The following is a 26,196-nucleotide window of genomic DNA, read 5'->3' as shown; positions in this document are numbered from 1 at the left end:
TGGATCAGAATGGGAAGCTAGTCAAAGCTGCCGTTTGAATGTTAAATTATGCAGCCGGTTGTCTCTATACAGGTGATGGTGTTGTTGAATGTAGATTTACAGCACTTATCAATGATCAGCTGCATTTTGTCAAGACTTCTAATGGCACATACAAGGTGCCAGGTATATGTTCTTTCAACCAGATAATAATTAGCTTCCTATTGCATCTCTTCTTCCCTCTGTATGAATAAAGATTATGTGGTACACTGAAAGAACTTATCTCTGCACAGCTTTTCTGTGATACCCCTTTCTACTATGCCTTGCAGTCCTTTATTGGAAGTAGATGCCTGGAAATATATGCAATTCCAACACCATCATAAGTAGGTTAATTGAGCTGATGCATCACAAAGTGGATGTAACCTGGTACCAAAATAAAACTGCAGCAGTTTAATAAACAACTGTAACATGTGTTTTACAGTCTTAAGAAGTCCTTTGGAACCGAGGATGACCTGGTTTCACTCTTGTTCTGTGGGTTGTGAGATGACAGATGTGGCTGTAGCGGGAATTACAGACCTTTCCACAAATGGGGCAGGAGGTGCCCGAGTGATTATTTTGTGAGAGAGTGTGCTTCTTCTGCCACTAGTGTGCTCCCAGTGTTTAAATATTCCTTCTCCGGTATTCACAGTCATGGGCCAGGGATTCCCAGGAGTTGAATGAGATATTTCTTCAGGGAAGGTTTGGGAATATATTTGAATCATCTCCCTGCTTGGTAATCTGTTCCCATAGTAGACCTCAGAATAAAGTGGATCATTTAGTAGGCCGATGTTGGGAAACTACTGAATGTAATGATACCACTGCTGAAGATGTTGTCTAGGGAGAGGATTCTGACAGTGTATTAGAATGATTTTGCAGAGACAACATTGATGGTATCTTTCCACTGCCTGTTGTCTCAACTGATGGATGCCCAGCCGAAACAATCATAGTGAAAACTGGGGTTGTTCAAGGCTGCACCATTATTCTGACACTTTTCTGATCTTTCTCATGCACTGTTCCACCTCATCTCCAACAAGCTTCCCTTTGTTGTGGAGCTGATCTCCAGGACAACTGGAAATCTGTTCAACCGCATCCTTCTACACTCCAGAACCAAGGCATCCCTTCCTCAATGGGCCAGCAGCAGTACATAGATGACACCTATGTATTTGTGCATGTTTAAAGGCCAATCACCATCCTATCGTCATCCCCTTTACTGAAGCATACAAGAGGATGGGCTTTACACTCAGTTGTAAGGTAAAGATCATCTAGCATCCTCTTCCTATTGTACAACACTGTCCACCAACAATAAAGGTTCAGAGCAAGACCCTAAAATGTGGACCATTTCCCATTATCACTTGGGGAAAACAAACTTTTTGATGATATTCACTATCGCCTTCAATGTGCCAGTATAGCCTTTGGCTAACCAATGGAAAGAGGGTTTTGAAGATCAAGGCATCTGGACAAGATTTATATCAAGACTCAAATCTAGCACAAAACACATAGTCTAGTGGGCAACAATATCCTTGAACTCTTTGACATTTCAATGAATTGGATTATAATAAAAAAAGTGAGGATGGTGCCAAATATAGTTTCAAGTTACAATATTAAAATTCTGGTTCCCAAGCTTGATTTATTGAGATGTCAGAGTTCAGTGGTCATGCTCTCTTCTCTGAGTCCAAAACATGACAGGTTTGAGACCTTTGTAGACCATTTGCAGAGGTTTGAGCATGACATCTACATCAATCTTCCAGTGCCGCACTAAGATCAATTATTCAGATGAAACATTTTATTGAGTCTCTCTCTGGTGTATGACAAGGATCCTATTTCAAGGTGAAATGGTGATTTCCTAACCAATATTTAGCTCTCAACCAACATAATCAAAATAACTGATCTTGCTGATATTTATTTACATGTCTGAAAAATGGGTGCCATATCTTATTGCATTAGAACATTTACATTACTTTAAAAAGTAGTTAATTGACTTTAACATTTGGGAAGTTCTGAAGTAGTGAAGGCGCTTGAAATTTTGTATTTGCAATTAGCAACATCAGCCTGCAGTTTTTATATAATAAAAATTCTTAAGCAAATTATATAATAATAGGAAGATTTCAAATCCCCCCAAAAGTGAACATTGAGTCACATAAGGAGATGCTTTGGCAGATGATTAAACTCTTTGTAGCTGAAAGCACAGCTGCCAATATTGTATGATTGAATACAAGGGTGTGCAAGAGTTCCGAATTGGAGGAATTTAGATATTTTGCAATTTTACATTGCTGGAAAAGATTAAAGGGAAAAGGAAGGGCAAGGATAGAGGAATTAAATAACAAGGATGAGAGTTTTTAAATTAACTGTGGCCCAGTGTAGATCAACAGGTTGATGAGGAGCAGAGCTTTGTGTGAACTGGGATTTGGCAGAATTTTTAATGACTTCAACTTTATAATACTTGAAGGAGGCAGAATAATCCTGACTGCAGGAATCAATGGTGTGGATGAGTGTTTCAGTAACAAATAAGATGAGGCTTGTCTGGTGTTAACTAGTGTTAAGGAGGAGGAATTAAGTGGTCTTGAAAAGGCACAGTTATGAGGTCTGCACTTCAGCTCTTGGCCAAAGATGAAAGCATTTGCAAACAGTCTGGCTCAGCTTTAAGATATTTGTCAGGGATGGGGATGGAATAAATGGCTTAAGTCCAGAGCTTGTGGTGGGGACTGAGGAAAACTGCTTTGGTCTTTCCAGTATTTAATTGGAAATTCTTTACTCATTTTGGCCTTGAAGCGGGCCAATTTGAAACCAGAGGTTGAATCATGAGAGATATTGTAAGATAAAGCTGAGTGTAACTTACATACGTAAACCGAAAATTGGAAAGATGGCAGAAAAGATTTACCAGGATGTTACCTGCATGTGCGGGCTTGATTGTAGGGATAGGCTGGAACTTTTCCTTTGGAAAATAGGAGACTGATGGGTGACCTGATTGAAGTATATAAGTCATGAAGAACATGGCTAAAGTGAACCCTCACTGTCTTTTTACCCAGGGTAGAGGATTCCTAAACTAGTGGGCAGTTAAGGCCAGAAGGGAGAGTTTTAAGAAGGACCTCAAGAGCAATGTTTCCACTCAGAGAGTGTGTCCATATCAGGAATGAGCTGCCACAGAGGAAGCTACAGCAGTGTGTACAATTATAATTTTCAAAAGCTATTTGGACAGATATACGGATAGGATGGGTTCTGAGGGATATGTCCTCTCTGAATTATACTGAACCATAATTTGTTGTGCTTCCAATGGTTACTATCCCAATTCCCTCAGCATGTATGGACATATTTTATTAGAAAAGAGAACTTGGTTAGAAACAATTTTAACTTTTATTTATTATAAATAAATAATTATTTATTATAAATAAATAATTATTTATTATAAATAAATTATTACAATTTATTATAATATTTTTCATCTCCTTTTATTCATTTCAGTACTTGCCTTTTCTCTGATATCCATTTAAAAAAAACATTAATGCAAAGTACTTGCCAATTACCTACAGTGTAATAAATTATTATCCTCACTTTTTGGAAGTCTCACCTTACCCTTGCCAGAGTTTTTTGAAATATTTGTGAAATACCTACGTGTAAATTACAATAATATTCCATCTGCCAAAAGCACCAGTTAATCCATGTAATCAGAAATGGAGACGATGATGATGTGATGATGTGTGCTTTCTCATCTATCTTTCTAGAGATTGTTATTTGACTTTAATTTCCTGCTTGGGGTGGGAGGCCTCTGGTGGTTTTACTTTACCCAAGAGATACATCACAGCCTGTAGGAAACATTCAGGGGCACCAACTACATGAAAAAGCATTTGGCAAAGCTTATTATTTTTAATTAGGGAGTCTGAGCAGTAATGTGCCCTTTCAATTACTGCAGAGTCATGCTCAAATGATAAATTTCAGTCATGTTATCATAATGCATACACCCAAGAAAGATGATTTGCTAAAACATCTTTTGAGTTTGTGCCCTTCAGAAAACGTCAGCGTGTAATTTACAAGAACATGTTGGATGAACAGAGACGAACAGCCTGCACTCTTGGAGATGCCATCTCTCTGTAAGTCCTTAAACTTAGCCCCCAGTTCTTTCTTGGATTTATGTGGAGGCTGCAACTAATTTGAAGAAAAGTGGAATTTCCTTGGTGTTCCTTTCAATATTTATCCCTCAAATCTACATTACTGAACAATGGGCTAAAAACTGCTTATAATTAGCAGTGTGATACCAACCTGCTGGCAGTGTATGAAGTTATGAGAGTAATAGATCGGGTAGACGCATAGAGCCTCTTGCCCAGAGTAATGGAATCAAGAACCAGAGGACATAAATTGAAGGTGAAGGGGGAAAGATTTAATAAGAATCTGAGAGATAAACTTTTCACACAAAGACTGGTGTGTGTATGGAACAAGTTGCCAGAGGAAGTAGTTGAGGCAGGGACTATATCAGGGATATACCCCACTATATCAAAAATCTTCTAACCCACCACTCTATCTCCAGGTCCCTCAGGTCGGCCGACTTGGGGCTACTCACTATCCCTATACACTGGGATCAGCCAATCTTCCCTGTCCCGCCTGCAACTGGTCCAAAACGCCGCAGCGAGACTCCTGACGGGTACCCGTAAAAGGGACCACATCACCCCGATTCTGGCCTCTCTCCACTGGCTCCCTGTACGGTACAGAATCAACTTCAACCTCCTCCTATTCACGTATAAAGCCCTAAATGGACATTCCCCCCCCCCCCCTACATCAAAAATCTTCTAACCCCCCTCTCTAACTCCAGGTCCCTCAGGTCGGCCGACTTGGGGCTACTCACTATCCCGCGGTTTAGGCTTAAGCTCAGGGGTGACCGTGCTTTTGCGGTTGCAGCTCCTAGACTGTGGAACAGCATCCCTCTCCCCATCAGAACTGCCCCCTCCATCGACTCCTTTAAGTCCAGGCTCAAAACCTATTTCTACTCCCTAGCGTTTGAGGCCCTCTGAGGGAGCGCTGTGAACTGTTTATGTATGTGCTGTTATGTTTGTGTGCCATTGTATGTTCGTTTCTTAGTACCTGAACTGATGTACAGCACTTTGGTCAACGTGGGTTGTTTTTAAATGTGCTATACAAATAAAATTGACTTGACTATAAGCGAGTTCAGTATCTCGATAAACGCAAGGAATCATGGAATTTGTCAAAGGTCATTTGGGATTTTTTCAAAAGCAAACGCTGTATAAACTGTGTATAAATTGTTAACTATTCTACCAAGGAATGAATCTAGAATTCTGTCAACTCAATAGCTTCCTTTCTTGTTCTGCTGTTCATACACAACGTATACAGTCCCAATTCAGTTCATTAATCTGCAATTATAAAGATATTCAAAAAGTTAAAGAATTTATTATTTTCATTTAATCCTTAATGTGTTTGCTACTGGAATAAGAAAATATTACTTGTGTTTGAAACATTTTATCTCTATTCATAATTTATGTGTAAAAATATATTTAAACTGAGGCAGGCAGCGACTGTATCAATGTGATGTGGGCGGATGTTTTACCTACAGGCGGTGTGAATGTACCGTTAAGGCAAAGACTCATCTCCGAGGAAAACTGAGTACAAGGTTGGCCCTGTGAAGGAGCCGCCAATCCGATATTACATTTAACTGCGAAATGCCTGCCCTTCTGTATTGGATAGATTGAGTGGAGGGTCTGTGCTGTTCCAAGTTTGTGGTGGCTGCGGTGCGTTTCCCCCCCAGCCATCTCGCCCAGTGCACGTTGACCAACACAGTTCACTAGCCCTTGTTAGCAGAGGCTCTTTGTGCAGGTGTTACCCTAAGCCTAAAGGTTTTGCGGAGGTTCTGCGTTAGGATCGGGCACGCAGCGAACTAGCGAGAGGGCTGTCAGATCAGCCCAGGTTGCCAAGTGGCCGAAGGGCGGATTTTAATGGGCCGTTATTAAATTGTTTCGTCTGTGCGGCATTGTCAGCTCTCTCCCTTTCCCAGATCCCCCACCCCAACTGTCGACAAAGTCTGACTGAGAAAATGCTCCCACTCATATTACGGGTTGGCGCCGCGTTTTCCCACTCGCTGGGGCGGGCAGCACCTCCTTCTAAGAGAGCGAGAACACGTCCTGTCAGCTGGGGAGCTGCGAACCACTCCTGAGTGACGCCTCTAGTTTGGCTGCGGTTCAAATGGATGCGAATTCTCCATAATTATCACCGCCGGTCACCCGGACCTGGCTCCTAACTGTGTGCGCTGACAGACTGGAACCAACCCGAGGTTAAAGTGACAGCATCTTTATTTAAGCCAACCCACCTCAAAAGTTTAGCCAGCCTGTTCGAATCCAATCTGAACTTTCCAACCCCCCTACCCCCCCACACCGCACATTCTCGTTTCCTTCAATCCAGGAAGGTTGTTTTGATAGGAATGTAAGGACTGTCTCAAATTGGTTGACCACACAACTTGTAATTCGTGTAAATCAATATCAGATTTGAATGGCTGTGACTCAAGCTAATGCCAGGGATTTGATAATTGACAGGTTAGTTCCCGGCATTCTTGCATTTTCAAGGCTGGTGTTGTATTGAGTCAATAATTTAAATAGATAAAATTGTGGATTTGTGCAGCCTGCAGTACGCTGTGGCCTACTGCTGACATATTTGACGGATACATTTATTTATAAATCTCTGAAATGAATATGCAGGTCCTTACACACACAGTAGCTCAGCTGGCGAGAATGTTTATCCCGAATGACTCATGACCTGGGCATGCGCTGTTGTAATACCAAACTCACTTATTGCAACATTTAAGAAACAATTAGACAGGTACATGGACAGGAGAGGTTTGGAGGGATAAGGTCAAGCAGGATTTTCCCCTCATAAATCCATGCTGACTTGGACCAATACTTTTACTGCTATCCAAATGCGTTGTTATAACCTCTAATAATTGACTCCAGCATCTTCCCCACCACCGATGTCAGGCTAACTGGTCTATAATTCCCCGTTTTCTCTCTCCCTCCTTTCTTGAAAAGTGGGATAACATTAGCTACCCTCCAACCCACAGGAACTGATCCTGAATCTATTGAACATTGGAAAATGATTACCAATGCATCCATGATTTCTTGTGCCACTTCCTTTACCCTGGGATGCAGACCATCAGGCCCTGGGGATTTATCAGCCTTCAGTCCCATCAGTCTACCCAATACTATTTCCCGCCTAATGCAAATTTCTTTCAGTTCCTCTGTCTCCCTTGATCCTCTGTACACTAGTACATCTGGGAGATTGTTTGTGTCTTCCTTAGTGAAGACAGATCCGAAATACCTGTTCAACTCTACCGCCATTTCCTTGTTACCCATAATAATTTCACCCGTTTCTGCCTTCAAGGGATCCACATTTGTCTTTACTAATCTTTTTCTCTTAATACACCTAAAGAAGCTTTCACTCTCCTTCTTTATATTCTTGGCCCGCTTCGCTTCGTACCTCATCTTGTCAGCCCGTATTGCCATTTTTGCTATCTTCTGTTGTCCTTTGAAAGTTACCCAATCCTCTGGCTTCCCACTACTCTTTGCTATCTTATACATCTTTCACAAGGTTGGATACTGAAGAATTCACCTGTAACCTATTGCAGACATGGAACTTTGCCTATGGAGCTGATGTGCTACAATGCTGAAAACTATATTCTGCACTCTGTACCTTCCCCTTTACTCTATGTATTGCACTTAAGTTTGACTTGATTGTATTTAAGTATATCCAATTTGTCTGGATACCATGCAAAACAATGCAAAATGATTGCCCAGTCCGCGTTTGGTCTCACCGATAGATACGAGTCCACACTTGGAACTGCGGATACGGTAGATGAGGTTGGAGAAGGTGCAAGTGAACCTCTGCCTAACGTTAAAGGACTGTCGGAGTTTTGCATCTCCTTAGTTGCAGGGGAAAGTTGCTGGGGAGGGCGTGGTTTAGTGGGGAAGTGATAACTCATTCCTAAACTATATGTAGGTACTTCACATTGTTAGATAGACTTTAAGAAAATAGATTTGTCATTGAGCTAGTTTCCAAAGATAGTTTAAAGCTCAAGGGAATACTTAAGCTAATATGATAAATTAACATGTGCCCAGTGAAATGGGTCACTCAAGTGACAGATATAACACTGAAACACATCATCATTCGGTTGAACTGCCAAACAATTACCTTCCCAGACATGAAATGATAATTCTATGGTTCTATGATTTTCAACAGACAAATATTGTGTCCTTAAAGCCTGAAAATCTTGTGCTTTTGATGCTTGTTCAACAATACAATGGAACATCTCTTTTGGAACAATAATCAATTATATCATATTTTCCAAAAATCAATCATACCCTAAATAAAATTGCCCAAATTTTGTCATTGCTTGATATCTAAAATGAGGTGAATTGTAATTATTATAACTGTGTCCTTGGAGTTGATACAGATACACAATTTTCATTGACATAGAATTGTTAACATTTATATAGCAAGTTCCCATGGCTGTTCTCACAGTTGAATTAGATAAAGGATATTACATCCCTACAGATATTTCTCATGCAATTTACATACGTTTGGTGATGATCTTGTCATATTTACAAAAGCAAATGATTAATCAATAATCTCTTCAGGGAAAAATTATTACATCTCTGACAAATCATATTGGATTCTCTCTATTGGTTTCAATGTATACAATGCATTAGAATATTCTGTGTTATTTTTCAAGGCACAAATAAACATTGTAGTCTGATGGACTATCAGTTACGGATAAAGTAACAATGCATTGTTCAGGAATGCCTGATCATAGTCTTTCAGTATATATGAATGGAGCCTGATAAAAAGTTACTTAAAATTATTGATTTTAATAAATTAGTGGATTAGAGCGTGGAGGACCGCCGTGAGGGGGGGGGGGGGGGGGGAGAACAATGGAGGACCCGCCCTGGGGGGGGACCGCCGTGAGGAGCCAGCGTGCTTTGTAACTTTGTCAGCCCCTTAGGTGGCTGCTATTTGTATACATTGGGTATGCAAGCAAAGAATCTCACTGTGCCTAGTCACATGTGATAATAAAATATTCCTATCCTATTATCCTCACAACAGAACTGCTCAGATGGTCAGGTTTCAAGTTCTGAGGCATCCATATCACCAACAACCTAAACTGATGCAGTGATCAAGAATGTACATCAATATTTTTAGTTTCTTAGTCCTTCGAGAAGCTTTGGCATGTCTAGGAGTACTTTCTTGAACTTCCAAGATGTGCTCCTTAAAGTATTCTGCTGAGATGCATCTCAGCCTGCTCTGTTTTTGACTGCCTGACTCTGCGGTGTGGAGAATACAACCCTGCCCCACAGGCTTATGACCTTCCATCCAGTCCAACTACATGGTGCATTGCACCAAGATGGCTGGAAGCAAGGCCAAGGACACTCATCACTCTGGCCATCCATTTTCTCTCTTCTACCTTATGGAAGAAGATGCAACAGTTTGAAAGCTCTGGCATCCAGACTTAAGAATGGCTTCTTCCCCACTATTATCCAGCTTCTGAATCAATCACCACTTTCACACCTCATTTCACACACAAGCCAACAACCTCCCCCTCAGAGTCAGGAAACTAAAGAGCTAGTCATTGATTTCAGGAAGCAGAGTGGAGTACAAGTCCCAGTCTGCCTCAATGGTAATGAAGTGAGGATGATCGAGAACTTTAGTTAAATGTCACCAACAAATTGAACCTAAATGGTATGATTTGCCTGGACAACATGCAAGACAATGTTTTTTACTTTATCTTGGTACGTGTGACAATAATAAACCAATATCAATACTGTATACATACTATTTACACTGCAAGCCTCACATGCACAAGGAGTTTAATCGCACCCCAGTGGAAATGAAACCAAACTAATTTGAAATCAGGTGCCTCCAAGGTCAAATCATTCATTTCAAACAGGACAGAGTTATATCCAAAATAGTGGCCAGTAAAAATGCAAGTGGTGCAGGTATTTGTTTGGATTCAACATTTAGGATGCAAATCTCAGGGTATTCAAATCAACAATGGAATAATTTGTTTGTTTTTTAAAAAATTTGATTTGGTTTGTTATTTTGATATTAAGAATGTACTCAATTTTACATTCCAAGTATTTCGTTTAGAATTCCCGAAATAAATAATTTATTAATTTCTTTGTCCCAGGCCTCAGACAGCGGTTAATATTATTCTGCAGCAGGCTGCTACTTGCAATGAAATAGCATTCACTAGATAAAGATGGATTAGGAAACAACAACCATCAGTAACACATACCCCAATCTTTCTTTCAATTTTATGCTTAGATAGATTGAAATTCTACGAGTGTCTTGGTCAAACATTTTTGGTTTATGCTACTTGTGAAATGAGCTGTATAAATTGGTAATGAATCATTGAGAACAGACTTGAATTCGCCTGTCGAGGATCGAGGACCTGCTCAGTGGGCTGAGAACCCACCTTTTTTTAACCAAATATTATTTAATTATTTACAATAATATTTACAGTTCAAAATAAAACAAAACAAAACCCACCACTATAATACAAGCCAAATAAATATACTAAATAAACAACTATATAACTATATTCAGACCTCCCAACATTTGTTTTTACAAATTCAGAATTTTGATATCCAAAATTCAGAATTTTACATCAAAATTCATAATATGGCGCGTAATGCAACTTTTCAGCAAAAAAATGTATGCACGCCAAATGCGCGTACGCGTTGCGCTACACTCACGTGTGAAAATTAGTTCCAACAGTCTGTAGTTCTTGAACTACATGTACAATGTCAGGCATATCATGAGTATATTCTACTATTATAGAAAGGTTATTGAACAGAAATACTTCTAAAAACAAAGAAAAAAATGTTTTGTTTTGTTTTCTCTATTTTGCTTTTTCCTTACACATCCCAATTCTCTTGGTATTGAATAAAAGAACAATGGTCATAAAATGTATGACTAAGTTATGAAGAAAGTTTCATTAAAAAACTGCACATACTTAATTTAATTGAAGACACGCTTGCTCCAGTGGTCTTCAACAGCAAATCACATCGGTCCATGTGTCCCCCAACTCCCTCCCCCCCATATACTCCCCCCACCCCTCCCCTCCCCTCCTCCCCAAATCCACTCCCCCTCCCCCCCTCACTCCCCTCCCACCCTCCCCCGCACCCCAACCCCCCCCAATCCCCTCTCAACATCAACGGGCCTCATGCCCGCAAGGCTAGGCCAGCGGTGAAGCGAATGGCAAGGCCAGGCGAATGGCGTGGCGAGGCCGGGCCAGCGGCGAGGCGAGGCCAGCGACAAGGTGAGGTCAGGCGAGCGGCGAGGTGAGGCGAGGCTGGGCCAGCAGCGAGGCGAGACGAGCAGTGAGGAGAGGCCAGGCTAGCGGCAAGGGCAGGCGAGTACAGCAGTGAGGCCGGGCCAGCGGCGAGGCGAGCGGCGGGGCGGGGCAAGGCGAGCGGCGAGGCGTGTTTTGCGGAAAAATGTGAGGCAAAATCAGAATGGCGGAAATGAAATAAGAAAGTGGAAACTTTCCGCCCAATTCAGAAATTTTTGCAACGTAAAGTAATTTTTGGAAAGTAATTAAAAATAACAAATATCACATTTACATAAGTATTCAAACCCTTTACTATGACACTCAAAATTGAGCTTATGTTCAAGTTGTTTCCATTGATTATCCTTGAGATGTTTCTACAACTTGATTGGAGTCCACCAGTGATAAATTAAATTGATTGGACATGATTTAGAAAGGCATACACCTGTAAAGTCCCACAGTTGACAAGAGCATGTCAGAGCAAAAACCAAGCCATGAAGACGAAGGAATTGTCCGTAGACGTCCGAGACAGGATTGTCGAGACACAGATCTGGGGAAGGGTACAAAACAATTTCTGCAGCATTGTAGGTCCCGAAGAGCACAGTGACCTCCGTCATTCTTAAATGGAAGAACTTTGGAACCACCAGGACTCTTCATAGAGCTGGCCGCCCGGCCAAACTGAGTAATCGGGAGAAGGGTGGTGACCAAGAATTCGATGGTCACTCTGACAGAACTGCAGAGTACCTCTGAAGATGGGAGAACCTTCCTGAAGGACAACTATATCTGCAGCACTCCACCAATCAGGCTTTTATGGTAGAGTGGCCAGACGGAATCCACTCCTCAGTAAAACGCACACGACAGCCCGCTTGGAGTTTGCGAAAAGGCACCTAACGGACTCTCAGACCATGAGAAACAAGATTCTCTGGTCTGATGAAACCAAGATTGAACTCTTTGGCCCATCACATCTGGAGGAAACCAGGCACTGCTAATGACCTGGCCAATACCATACCCACGGTGAAGCATGGTGAAGGCAGTATCATGCTGGGGGATGTTTTTCAGCAGCACTTAAAGAGAGCTCTGGACTTGGACCCCAAGATCCCTCTGTATAGGGATCTCTCTATATATGCTGTGAAGGGTCTTGCCATGAACTGTCTACTTACCCCTTACATTTGACCTTCCAAATTGCAGCACCTCACACTTATTCACATTAAACGCTATCTGCCATTTCTCCGCCCATATCTGTAACCAATTTTAATCCCACTAAATCCTTTGACAGCCTTCCTGTCTGCAACTCGACCAAATTTGATGTCTACAAACTTTTTCTCTGACCCCAAAAGTAAATAAGAGGACCTCATATTGAGCATGTTGTTAATGAATCTGTTCTATATTTAGATAGAAATAAAAACTGCTTGGTTTCCAGCCCACAAATTAATTACCGGTGAAAATTAAATCATTTTTAAACTTAAGACCCGATTAATACAAACTACGCATATTAATTGTTTAATTGTAATCAAATAGCATGTTGTAGAAAAGAGAAACCAATGAAAATGAATTAAGGGTTTTGTGCCATGATGAGAAAGGAAATGGGTTCACTACAATGTATTAATTGGATTGGAAAAATGTTGAGGAAAGCAAATTACCTGCTATTCTTTATCTTCTGGGAAAGTAAATTTTGTATACTTGCTATATTTCAAATTGTTTGGCTGGCAGCAGAACAACTTTCTGCCAAGGAACCTTTTTAAAATAGTATCATCTAGAAGTAAAATTCTTAAATTGGAATGAGAACAAAAATACTTAATGTGTGCAATCTATTAGCTCAAAGGTATGTTTTCCCCCTCCTTTCACACCTCCAATTAAAGGTTACCATGGTAAATATAAACCTTTATAGCTTGAAGCTTATGACTGTTATCTACATATTTAATAATGTTCAGACAAAGTCAATCTATAATTGAACCGGTAATATATCCCCACTTGAAATCAGCTGGTGCATTGCTCTTTCTATATTATTATCAACATTTCTAGCTCTTGGTAATTTAGGATCTGTACTTTACATGAAATCAAACAATTCTTGAAAGCTGGGATCTTTATATTTTACCTTTTCCTTTGCTAATGCACCCAAAATCATTGTGTTAAAACAAAATCAGGATTTAGTACAGCAAAGTCTATTCATTGCTTCAAGATGAGTTATTTTTGGAAATGACAAATTTGCACACATATCCAGTTTCTTTGAGAGAAAGTATTGTTATCAATATTTGAATAGATATTTTCTATTACCCCAGTGACATCTGCATGATCAGTAACTAAATGCAATATTCAAATTCTACCCAATTTATTCATCATATACAAGAATTGCCATTTTAAGAAAAAAGTCAAATTAGGGCGGCACAGTGGTAGAGTTGCTGCTTTACAGCACCAGAGACCCGGGTTCGATCCTGACCGTCTGTATGGAGTTTGTATGTTCTTTGGGTTTTCTCCGGGTGCTCTGGTTTCCTCTCAGACTCCAAAGATGTACAGGTTTGTAGGCTAATTGACTTTGGTGAAAATTGTAAATTGTCCCTCGTGTGAAGGATAGTGCTAGTGTATGGGGGGGGGGGGGGGGTGATCGTTGGTTGGCGCGGACTCAGTGGGCCAAAGGGCCTGTTTCCATTGTGTATCTCTAAAGTATTAGGTAAATAGATTTATGCTGCAATACTCATGTATTTCAGTTAATTATTTATTGTGTTACCTTGCGTTGCAGATTTGAACATTTAATGCTGACAAGAAATGGAACAATAAAATCTTTTGGGCAACATGATTATCCAGTATTCTGCAGAAGTGTTCCATTAATAATACAACTATCATTCAGAACTCAAACTGCAGTCAAAATGAACCTGAAATTCCACTTCTACGACAAGGCAGGAAAGAGGTCAAATTACATTTAAGGAATTGTATATCTACTAGGTTTATAAATGAAATGATTACGTTCTTACATATGGATAACAAGCGTCCTTCAAATTACAAATAACTTTAAAAGCAGCAATTTTATTAGGCTAAACAATATGCATTATTTAATTTTAAATATTCAAAAGAATTTGTATAGGCCCAGAAGCTTATTTTTAAAAAAGGGAGTGGTTAGAATTTGGGTTTCTGCCACTATTTCTTCATGGCATAAGTACATCTAATGGGGAATTAATCCTTTACTTACTTAAAAAATATATATTATCTTGTTCATTCCCAAAAATGTGGAAAATAAATTTGATTGCTGGCCAAGCAGAGCCTTAACTTTGCTGGTTAGCAATTCAAAATGAAACATTGAAAATGTAAAAATGATTACAAGATTAAAAAATGAAAATGAAATCAATTCAATACCTTAAAAATATAAACAATTAAAGAAACTTACCTTCTTGCCTCTCTTCAAAACCAGGCAATCCAGAAGACGGAGTTCTATCAGTATAATTAAGGACAAGTTACAAATGTTTATGTTTATCTACGCATACACGAAAGACCTTGATTTGTTGCTAGACAAACAGGCAAATGTCAACAGTTCTGAACATTTACCAGCAAAATCGGGGTTGTAATCTCTTGCATCTAATTTGTGTTTCAGGTTTTGTATGGAGGCCAAGTACTTAGTTATTTTAAATGTGTGTCAAAATGTAAGATTTCAAACGGACACGTTCCATATTCTATGTTAGTTTATCTAAAATATTTCCTCTCTAATCAAATCTACGGGCTTTGAGAGAGACAGGCAGCCACACTAAAATGACCTCTAATTAAAAACAAGAATATCGTATTGGGTACATTTCAAGATGTAATACAGAGTAGCAGCATCAGTAGTGGTTAGCTAGCTAACCAAAGCAAATAAATTAATGAAAAATAAATCGCAGACCAGTGTTAGTATAAAGCTCAGACATTTACAGTACATTGAAACACTTTAATCATTCAACATTTCACATTACAAATATTTAAAAATTACTGAGCGTTATAAATAGTTGGCATAAAACTTAACAACATTATGTTTTACTACCACTTCAACAAACAAGCTGTAAAAAGGGACATTTTTGTACCAATTTGAGAGGGGTACATCAAATTAATTCAAAAAAGGTGAACCAATATTAATAAAAATGAGTTTCTTTTATTTAAAATTGTTAATCACTACAACCTCCCCAAACACAGTGAAAAGCACAAGGAGTTCAGCCACAGAGTCACCACTGATGGCTGACTTCCACAATAACTATTCTTTCTTTATGAATATTTGCCATACAGTGTTGAATACATAAGCTTTCAATAAAAACTAGACACTTTAAAATATTAAAAAAGCTGCACATTCAAAAAATATTACAACATAAAAAATCTGAATGGTCAAAATGATAAAAAACTAATTATACATTTCAATTTAAAATACCAAAAATAAAACGCTGGACAGGATATTGACCCAATTATTATAATGCTGCTGAAAAAAAGTAGTCTTTGCTACTTTTTAAAGTAAGGTAACAAAAATAAGCAAACAAGCACATTTTTCTTTAGTCCATATCTAAAAATAACTTCAATTATTTATATTAGTACAAAGATCATATTCTGAATTTACAAATATCAGTAAGATAAAAGGGAATATAATAACAGTAGAAAATGACATTGTGGACAACATATTAATCTGAATGTTTGCAATTAAAAAAAATCGCATTAAAGGTTTACACTGTAAAGTTTTTCAGAAGTTAGAAAAAAAGTATTGCACATAACAATATGACATTAACTTTTCACAATTTACCACATTCAAGTCTCTGTAACTTTGTAAGAAATTCTTAAAATCCAGACACAAAGAATAAATTATCAAGTCCTTCCAATGGCATTCATAAAATCCTTTCGTTCTTGAATCACAAGATCAGATTTAAAATCATGCATTCTGCAGAGGTCTGTTTATGAGGATATATTTGCCATGCTATGGGCAAGTGAGAAATGAAATTTAACCTTTGTAAACAACTTTACAACACACAATAAACAAGTAAGTTTTGAAGTTTACATATTTTTTGTTCACATGCATGCTTTTATTTTAATCATTTCAACCTTGCACACCATCCAGAACTGAGGTAACTTGATGGCATTTCAAACCAGCTTTTGCCCATCAAAAATGGGTAAATCCATTTTTTAAACCACCAAACACCTAAGAATCCATATGTCCAAGTTTACTGCTAATTCTTCTGTGTGCATTTTGTATTGTGAATTGTGCCAGGTCAGCTACTATACCACAAATGCAGGAGCTGAAAGAAAGTCTATATGAATATTTTCATTGAATATTAGCTGAAACATATAATGTAATATTGGAAGAAACTGGAATCCACATTTGGACATCGGGGCATGGACCGAGGTTGCAGCTTGGCCCTAATATGTATTGTATCACTATTTTAGAAATTAGCAGTATTTTTGTTGGGGTTAGGAGGGTTATATATTCTACATCTTGTTTTTGTCTGAATCTGCAGTTTTATCAATAGCAATGCTGATCCCTAACATTCATGATATTTAAATTTCACTTTGCCTTCAAATGTTAAAGGAAAAAAGAAAAGTGAAAATAAAACTGATTGCTTCAACTTATTTTTGTTGCACAATTAATTAGCTATATGTGCAAATCTTTGAATAATAAACATAGAAAAACTATTCATCTCTTTAGATTATGAAAAATCGAGGTATTGCAAAAAGAGATGTCATCAGTGAAAAAGTGAGCTTAAAAATATTAACTGTTGGAAAAATCAAGATATATAAAAGTAGTGCATAACAAATGTTGGCATGTGTATATAAAAGGAAAAGAATAACGAACAAAAAGCCTGTTAGATAAATAATGTACCAAAAGGTACAAAGGCAGATTAAGTAAAAAGGGATTTAACTACTAGTAAAAAAGTTATTTTCCAGTGTCAAATTTCAAAAATGTTAATTCACTACATCTACAAACATTAAAATTGGGCATGAATGGCACAAAAGCACACCAGTTCACCAAGAAAGGATGATAACCAACACTTTCTATTCCTTAAAAATTGCCACTAAGAATTATGTTTTTTAACTTTAACATTAAATCCCTGATGAGCTTAGTTAAGCACCCTCATAACTCTCTGCTGCTGTTAGTCTGTCACCATTGTGGCAGAATATCGATCAAATTTAAACTGTAAATTTGATCATTTAACAGCAAATGTCTCCATTTTGACCAGTTTTAATTCTTTAAAGCCGATTACTTCAAAGGAATAGTTACACTGCCATTATCAATGTGTTACTTGTGAGTCACAAGTCAGCACTGAATAATCCAGTCTTTGGTTTGCAGGAGTTTGAAGAATGCTATGTACTGTATCAGAAAAGAAAAAGCAAGAGTAAGGAGCAAGAATTTTTCACATATATAATTTTTTTTAAATTACACACGGGAGCATAACCACCTTTGGCTGAATCACGCAATAATCATAAGGAATTAATTCCTTCAATGCAGTCCAGCACCTACTTCGCCACTGCAAGGCAGTACCACTCAAGCCAACCTGCATAGTTTACATTTATAGTGTTGTGACACCACATGCTAACCTATAGTAACACAGAAACATGCACATTAGCACTCTCAAATTAATTTCAGTGTTTCCTTTTCTCTATGCCATTTACATTTTCAAAATGTAATTTTCTAAACAAAACTTTCAGGCAGAATATAAGTATGTGGATAGTGGGAAAATGTATGAATATATAGTGCATGCAAAATAGGTGTACAAGTAAACATTCAATCATTCATACTATTCCACAAAATAAAATAAAAAAATCTTAGGCAGATGAAGCCATAGCCTGTGCTACACGCAGTTGTGTTGTAATGTAGCCTTTCTCTTTGTTATTTTCCAATTCCCATTTTTACTGGAAAAAAATGGTATCTTACATTACCATTTAAACAGCAGCAAGGCTCTTATTGTCTCTTGCAATTAAATAGCATCACTAAAAATAAAAAAATATAAATCAAGGCTACATTTGAGGTATTACTTTTGTGTCAAAATGGAGAGCAAAAACTGACACATGACAATATATTAGTAGATCAAGTGGACTTTGTAAATAGCAACATCAAAAAAATAAAGGTATAAAATCTCTTCCAGCAACGAAAATGCCTCTCTACAATTAGATTTACGTCAATCTCAACAACTTTGGTAAACTTTTAGGGGCAGCAGATCTTCAAATTGTGGTTTTCTTTTCTGAAATAAGTGCACACTTCAACCATAGCAGCAATCTAAACCCCCTTTATCTGAAATTGTTTATTTTAGGGAGGTGTAGAAGAGATGGGAAAAGCACCAAAAGCATTTACCCCATACACTTGTTAGTAAAGCTTGTAGTGTGTCAAGAAACAACATTTTTAAAAACCACACCGACAGGTTTATGCTTTAAAAAGAACATTGGGATTCATATTGTTTTGGGGCTAAATTTTCTTGCGTGCTCTTCCTTTACTTTAGATACAATTTAATTGAAAACAAAAACACAGAAGGGGCTGCAGTATAACTTCACATTAATTCTAGATTCTGTCTATACAACTATAAATGGTGTTGAAAACTGGTTCTCTGTTGTCTATTTCCTTAATATAACATTTTCCTCAAGTACAGCAGCAAGCTGTGCAAGTGTGTTTTCCAGAAATACCAATGATGCATTTTGACTGAATCTGTATTATTTCATTAAGATAAGGATCACATATCCAGTGTTATCACAAGTCAGTCAATGCATATGGACAACAATGAAACTAGAGATTGATTTAACAATTTTAAGTGAATTTAGAGACATGCATTTTGAAATATGGGATGAGGCAGTAGAAGAATGCACTTATTTATTATTCCTAGCTACTCTGGTGTCTGCAGCCCTAGAACACACTTATCTTGCCACTAGAATAATATTTAAATATTTCTTTTAGCTCCAACGGAAGGGAACCTGGCGTGGACGGTCTCCTCCTTCTTTTACGAGTGGCTTGTGGAACTCTCTCCCAGCACGAGAATGTATGGCAGCCCAGCAGTATTCACAGTAATACTGCAGACATGTGACATTGGCACAGAAAAACGGAGCAAATTTCCCACCACAGCGGGTACCCTGGCATTCATCACACAGTTGATCATCAAGGACATATGGCTTCACTTCCACCTGAAATTAATAAAATTTTCAATTAATAGATGCAGATAAATATTAAACAAGCAAATAAAAGCTTACATATTTCCTGAAATTGGTTCCCGAGATCTGGATTGGGCTGTGCAAGAATAATATAGGGATATATTTTATCCAGTTATTTTGACTAATTCATTCAGGTTGAAAAAATTAAAAGGGAGAACTTTTTTTCATATTCACATGGACAGGGTCAGCTAAATAACAATTAGTTTTGAAGTGTGGTCACTGTTGCCTAGACAACCAATATTCAGAGCAAATCCAAACAGAAAATACTTGATCAAATCCTCACTGAAGGTGAAACGTGGTTAAGTCAACAATAAGCCTATTTTTTCTTCTGCATCTACCTTGACAGGCAGTGAAGTCCCAAGCTAAAGTTCTGTTTAATAAACAAGCATTTATCTGCAAGATTGCAGTTTGGATGAAAATGCTTAAATTTAATTATGCTTAATTAAAATGGGCTTTAAAATTGTTTCAAGAACTAAATATTGGCCAGCATGTGGAAGTGAAATTAGTAGCTGAACCAGGTAAATTATTTCACGGCTGTTAGGTTGGCACTACTTATTTCTGAATATTTGTTGTTGGATTAAATTAAATGGAAAATGAAACCAAAGCAACCACTTTTTTCCAAAGAAACATTTTGAAAATCAAAGTATCTGGACCAAAAACTATCACTTTTCCACTTGCCTTAAATCTTGGCACAGGAAACACTAGACCAACTTCTACTTATAAAGGAAGAAAAATTAAAGCTGAAACCAAAATTATTTTTCAAAATAAAACACTGGGTACATATATCTTGACTTTGCAGTTAGGCAGCTAATTTTACCTCTCTGCCTATTTTTATATCTACAAGAATAAGCATAGTGTAGCACATGTGTGCGCTGAACATCACATCAATCAAAATGAATCACATGTGCTTGTGTATGTCTTTTCCCTGCCTGCTCATGTCTCTACAGATCCATCTTAAACACTATTATACCTGCTTCTGCCTGGCAGTACATTCCAGGCACCTACCACCCTGTGTACAAATCTTACTTTATGATGTTGTATTTAACATTTCCACCTGGGGGAGGAGGAGGAGGAGACAATCTACCCTTTCTACACTTATCATAATTTTATCCACCTACCAGGAAGCCCCTTAGCCTGAGATACTCCAGAGAAAACAATCCGAGTTCTCCAACCTCTCCTTACAGCTAATGCTCCAGTCTAGGCAACATTCTGGCGAACCTCGTCTGCACCCTCTTCAGTCTCCACATCTTTCTTCCTTAACTTACAGCCCCTAATTTTATGGCCCTACACGACCGCTTCCGCATCAGACCTGGCTTCCCCAATCTCTCCTCACATCTCATAACTGAAGTGTTCGCGGTGAATCTCCTCTGCATCCTATCACTTCTTTCTGACAACATGGCAGCAAGAACTGCACACAATGCTGCAAATATGGTCTAACCAGTTTTATAGCACTGCAATGTAACTTACATGTGATGTCTCAACATACATCACGTTTTGTAAACCAGCATCTGCGGTTCCTTATTTCTTCATCACTTTACACTTGTCTGGATTCAACACCATCTACAATTTCTTCATCCAGATTCCCAAATTATCTATATTCTGCTATATCCTTGACAACCGTCTTTGCTAACCACAACTCCACACCAAACTTGCTGATCAAATTATCTACATTTTCATCCAATTAATATTTATTATAAACAAAAGGTCTCAGCATTGATCCTTGTAGCATACAATTGGTCACAGAATTTTTGTGAGAAAAATAACCTTGCATCACAACCTTGTTTTCCATGACTAAACAAATTTGGAGCTAATTTACCAATTCGCTTGGATTCCATATGACTTAATGTTATGGGCCAGGCTGCCAAGAGGGACCTCGCAAAATTATTAAGGTCCAGACAACATCCATTGCCCTACCATTTTCATCGCTTCATTAAGAAACTCAATAAAATTTGAGAGACAAGATCTCTGCTATAGGAGTTTTTTAATATGAAGAGAGATTTGCACTTACCCGTTTATCAATGTCTCCATGCTGTAACTGGACAAAGCGAGCACTGATAGCAGCAATATAGCTTTGTTGATTTGAGAAAGCCACACGGCCTGCACCTTTTGGATATTTTAACTCCGGGTCCGTGTCAATACCAGCATAGCATACGCCACCATACAGCCTGTCCATGATCATTGCCAGCTCCACTGCAGCACAAGATGCATACCAAGAAAAGCAGGATGGTTACAAACAGCAGAGTGCCAACCATTATTAGAAACATAGAAAATAGGTGCAGGAGGCCATTCGGCCCTTCGAGCCAGCACCGCCATTCATTGTGATCATGGCTGATCGTCCCCAATCAATAACCCGTGCCTGCCTTCTCCCCATATCCCTTGATTCCACTAGCCCCTAGAGCTCTATCTAACTCTCTCTTAAATCCATCCAGTGATTTGGCTTCCACTGCCCTCTGTGGCAGATTTTATTAATACAAAACATCAATTAAAAATGAAAACAAAAATTACACAAACTAATTTTCTAAATTTGCACAAGCTGCCACTTTTACAATAGTTACCATCTATCTCAAAACTGCTTATGTATCAGTTTAGCAAAACTTTGCTTTGATAGGCTGACATTCTTCAGGTTGCATCCTGGATAATGAATATTGACAGGACTTTAAACCATGAGAATCTAACACACTTCAGCTTTCTTTCATTCTCCCTTAACACAAGATTTATATAGCCACCTGCCACCAAAGAGACACAGAAATTCCCTCTCCATACACTGTGACATACACTAATTTTAGCAAATTTTCTGTCAAGCCAAATGGAAATGTAAAACAGGCATCCCATCCTGTCCGTTCTCCAATGAAAATCTGGAAGTTCACAGCCTGTCAAATGTCCAAAAGGCTAGAATTTTCTGGTGATGGAGAGGAAAGAATGATATAGGGAAATACAGAGTGTAAGCATACATTGCTAAAAACATAATGGTGAATGGTGTAGTTGAGGAAGACCAGAATGCTCAGCCTCTGAAGCCATTTACTGCTGAAATCCACATTTATAAATTTGTAATCTACATAACAGAGCTTTATTTGTCGTTCGGTACCGAAGTACCGAACGAAACTACATAGCAGTCATAGAAAAAAAAAAGAACACAAGACACATAACCCCAACACAAACGTCCATCACAGTGACTCCAAACACCCCCTCACTGTGATGGAGGCAACAAAACTTCCCCTCTCTTCCCCACGCCCACGGACAGACAGCTCGTCCCCGATCGACCCGCACAGTCCCCGCACCGGGCGCTGAAACGTCTCGCGGCCGAACCGGGCGATGAAAGGCCCGCGACCAAACCTTGCGCAGCTAAGTCCCGCAGCCGAGCCGCACCGGGCGGTGTTAAGTCCCGCAGCCGAGTTGCACCGGGCGGTGTTAAGCCCCGCAGCCGAGCTGCACCGGGCGGTGTTAAGCCCCGCAGCCGAGCTGCACCGGGCGATGTAAAGTCCCGCAGCCGAGTTGCACCGGGCGGTGTTAAGCCCCGCAGCTGAGTTGCACCGGGCGGTGTTAAGCCCCGCAGCCGAGTTGCACCGGGCGGTGTTAAGCCCCGCAGCCGAGCTGCACCGGGCGATGCAAGTCCAGCGGCCAAGCCGCACCGGGATGTAAAGTCCAGCGGCCAAGCCGCACCGGGATGTAAAGTCCAGCGGCCGAGCCGCACCGGGGGATGTTAGGCCCCGCAGCCGAGCCGCACCCCGCGCCGTGAGGAAGAGAAAAGTTCCCCACACCCACCCACACCCCACACACCACCACCCCCTCCCACACATACACAACCAAAAAAATATATATAAAAATCATCCCAACACCGACACTCAACAAAAAAAAGACGGACAGACTGCTAGTCAGCCGCTGCCGTTAGGCGCCGCCACGTGATTGACATATTGCAATAAAACATTGCAGATGTTGGAAATCTGACACACTAACAGTAGAGAAGGCGAAGGATGGACAAGTCAGTCTGGGAATGGGGATGGAATGGCAAGCAACCAGACCTACAAAGTCCACACTTGGTCAATGATAGACACCATCCTGGACACACTCATTTCACCCCTGCCATTGGGGAGTGTGGTACAGGAGCCTGAAAATTGTAATGTCCAGGAACAGCTTCTTCCCTATAGCCATCAGGCTATTAAACACCACAACCTCAAATAAGCTCTGAACTACAATAAACTATTATTATTGCACCACTGTTTGTTTTTAGTATGTACGTATATATATACATATATATATATATATATATATATATATATATATATACCCGTATAAATGGTGTACTTGTGAGTATGTGTACAATGAAATTCTAACTTGCTGCAGCTTAACAGAATATGTAAACATAGTACACTGTAAACAATAAAATCAACGAGAGAGAAAAAAGTTTGGTAAGAATTTCATTGTTCTATCTGGGACATATGACAATAAAACACTCTTGACTCTCGACTAGAAGAGGCCCATCAGGGGCACAGAATGCAGAAGTGAGATTGGAGGAGGTGCACATACATGTTTGCCTCAACTGGAAGAGCTTTTTAAGTTCCTGGATGATGGTGAGAAAGGTTGATCTATCAAGTGTTACACAATCTGTGCTTGGAAGATTAATATGTCAGATATCAGGGAGCTGTAACATCTGGCACTCTGATGCTGTTCCAGTGGTGCAATCGGTTAGCACACAGTGCTTACGTGGCAGTACACGGTGGAGAATCGCAGAGGCCATGGGTTCGACCATCGCCTGGATGGAGCCTGTCTGAATTTTAGTATGGTAGGCTGCTGTGGAAGGTCAGATTGCATGGGATCCAGGAAGAGCTTAATAACTGGAGAAAGAATTGGCCTCATGGTAAGTAGTAATGGATGGTAGTGGAAGGTTGTTTTTAGAATTGGAGGCCAGTGACATGGCATACATCAGGCAAACCAGGGCAGGATCTTCGCAGAGAAAGGCGGGGCAGTGTTGAAGAGCAGAGCGATCTCGGAGCACTAGTACATAGTTCTCCAAAAGTGGCTTTGTCAGTAGATAGGGTGGTAAAAGAGTATTTTAGCATGCTGACCATCCTTAGTCAGGGAACTGTATACAGAAATTGGGATGTTATTTTACAGTTGTACAAGACCGTGGTGAGATCAACTTGGGAGTATTGTGTTTAGCTTGGGTCAACCTGCTATAGGAAATATGTCAATAAACTGGAAAGAGTGTAGATAAGATGGTGTACAAGAATGGTGCCAGGACTCGAAGGCCTGCGGTACGGGAGAAGGTTAGGCAGGCTAAGACTTTATTCCTTGAACCACAGATGGCCGAAGGGCGATCTTGTAGGGAAGGGTTTAAAATCAAGGGTAAGGGTCATCATGAACTAGAGGGCAGAGGTTTAAGGTGAGAGGGGAAGGATTTAATCAATCTTGAAGGGCAATCTTTTCCTCACACAGAGCCTGGTTGGTATATGGAACAAGTTGCCAGAGGAAGTAGTTGTGGCAGGGGCAGAAACAAGATTTTTAAGAAGGCATTTGGACAGATACATGGATAGGAAAAGGTTAAAAGGGATATTAGCCAAATGTGGGCAAATGGGGCTCAAATGTGGGCAAATATGGCATCATGGACAAGTTGGGCTCAAGGGCCAGTTTCCACAGTGTATAACTCTATGACTGGATCAGGGAGTCACAAATTAAGTGGTCCTTGTGGACAGCGGAAAGAGGTTGGGAAAGGAAGACATATTTCATGGTGAATCCTGGTACAGCTGGTGAAAACTACAAAGGTTCAACAAAAATAGACCAGTACCTAATTTTCCACCTGGATTCTACAACTTAATGTTATGAATGATACATTTTCACATTACTTTAGATAGTATTAGTTTCAGTGAATAGTATATAAAGTGTTCTTTAGGATGGTATCTCAATCGTGTTTAAAGTGGGAATGAAATATTTGGTCTAATTATACCCATCTACTTACCATACATCCATCTCATTTAAGAGAGTTAGATGTAGCTCTTAGGGCTAACGGAATCAAGGGATATGGGGAGAAAGCAGGAACGGGGTACTGATTCTGAATGATCAGCCATGATCACATTGAATGGCGGTACTGGCTCGAAGGGCCGAATGGCCTACTCCTGCACTTTGTTTCTATGTTTCAGTTCCATACATTGAATCATTTGAGAGTAACTAGTTCCAAATAATAATACAAACAGCTTTATATAATGAGAACATTTCATTGATAGTTTGGCTTACCAGCTCGAAGAGGTCTAGGAACACCACCTACAAAAATAGTCTTCCGTGGATCAAGTGGCTGAGAACCATCCATTACAAAGTCACTATCATTGAGATTCCATGGGCGAATCTGAACCTGCATTTAAAATTATGCATATTTAAAACACAAGACGACAGAATATAGCAATTCAATCATTGATTTGATTATATTGATAGCTTTGTTATAATGTGATAGTTGTGTTCTAAGAAATCTCATGTTTAGGAAACAGCATTATAAAAACAATTGTGTCAATGGGGTTAGGGACTCGAAGGTTTCAGGTTTTGCAATAAGAGTTATTTTGCCTGCAAGATTTAGAAAGACGAAGGTCTTTTCAATAGCAATACACTTATTTTTGTTGATGCAAGGCTAAAAATACTAATTTTTATGTTACATTGTTTGTTACATTGCTTAGCAGAGTAACATTGCAGGAGTGTCGATAGAAACAACTTTTCATTTTCAAGGACCTCCTGCAGTTAAAGTAGCAGCCATG

The 26,196-nt window shown here is 39.3% G+C and overlaps 1 protein-coding gene across 2 annotated transcripts in view; it reads right to left on the bottom strand.

Moving 5' to 3' along the window:
- Nucleotides 1-15,199: 15,199 nt before the first annotated feature.
- The window catches only part of cpeb4b (cytoplasmic polyadenylation element binding protein 4b), a 60,343-nt gene continuing 49,346 nt past the window's right edge, over nt 15,200-26,196 (bottom strand). Inside the window, exons 7-9 of one of the 2 annotated variants that reach the window (XM_078411610.1) lie at nt 25,688-25,802; nt 21,468-21,649; nt 15,200-19,432 (exon numbers count right to left, since the gene is read on the bottom strand). In XM_078411610.1, coding sequence (XP_078267736.1) covers nt 19,205-19,432; nt 21,468-21,649; nt 25,688-25,802 — 525 coding nt within the window. In that variant the 3' untranslated portion in view covers nt 15,200-19,204. The remainder of the gene's footprint in view (nt 19,433-21,467; nt 21,650-25,687; nt 25,803-26,196) is intronic. The other variant, XM_078411609.1, reaches the window with a different exon arrangement.

The sequence above is a fragment of the Rhinoraja longicauda genome, chromosome 14 (assembly GCF_053455715.1).
Source record: "Rhinoraja longicauda isolate Sanriku21f chromosome 14, sRhiLon1.1, whole genome shotgun sequence".
NCBI lineage: Eukaryota > Metazoa > Chordata > Chondrichthyes > Rajiformes > Arhynchobatidae > Rhinoraja > Rhinoraja longicauda.
Note: the sequence above shows the minus strand (reverse complement) of the source record. Positions and strands in the feature narration are given on the sequence as shown.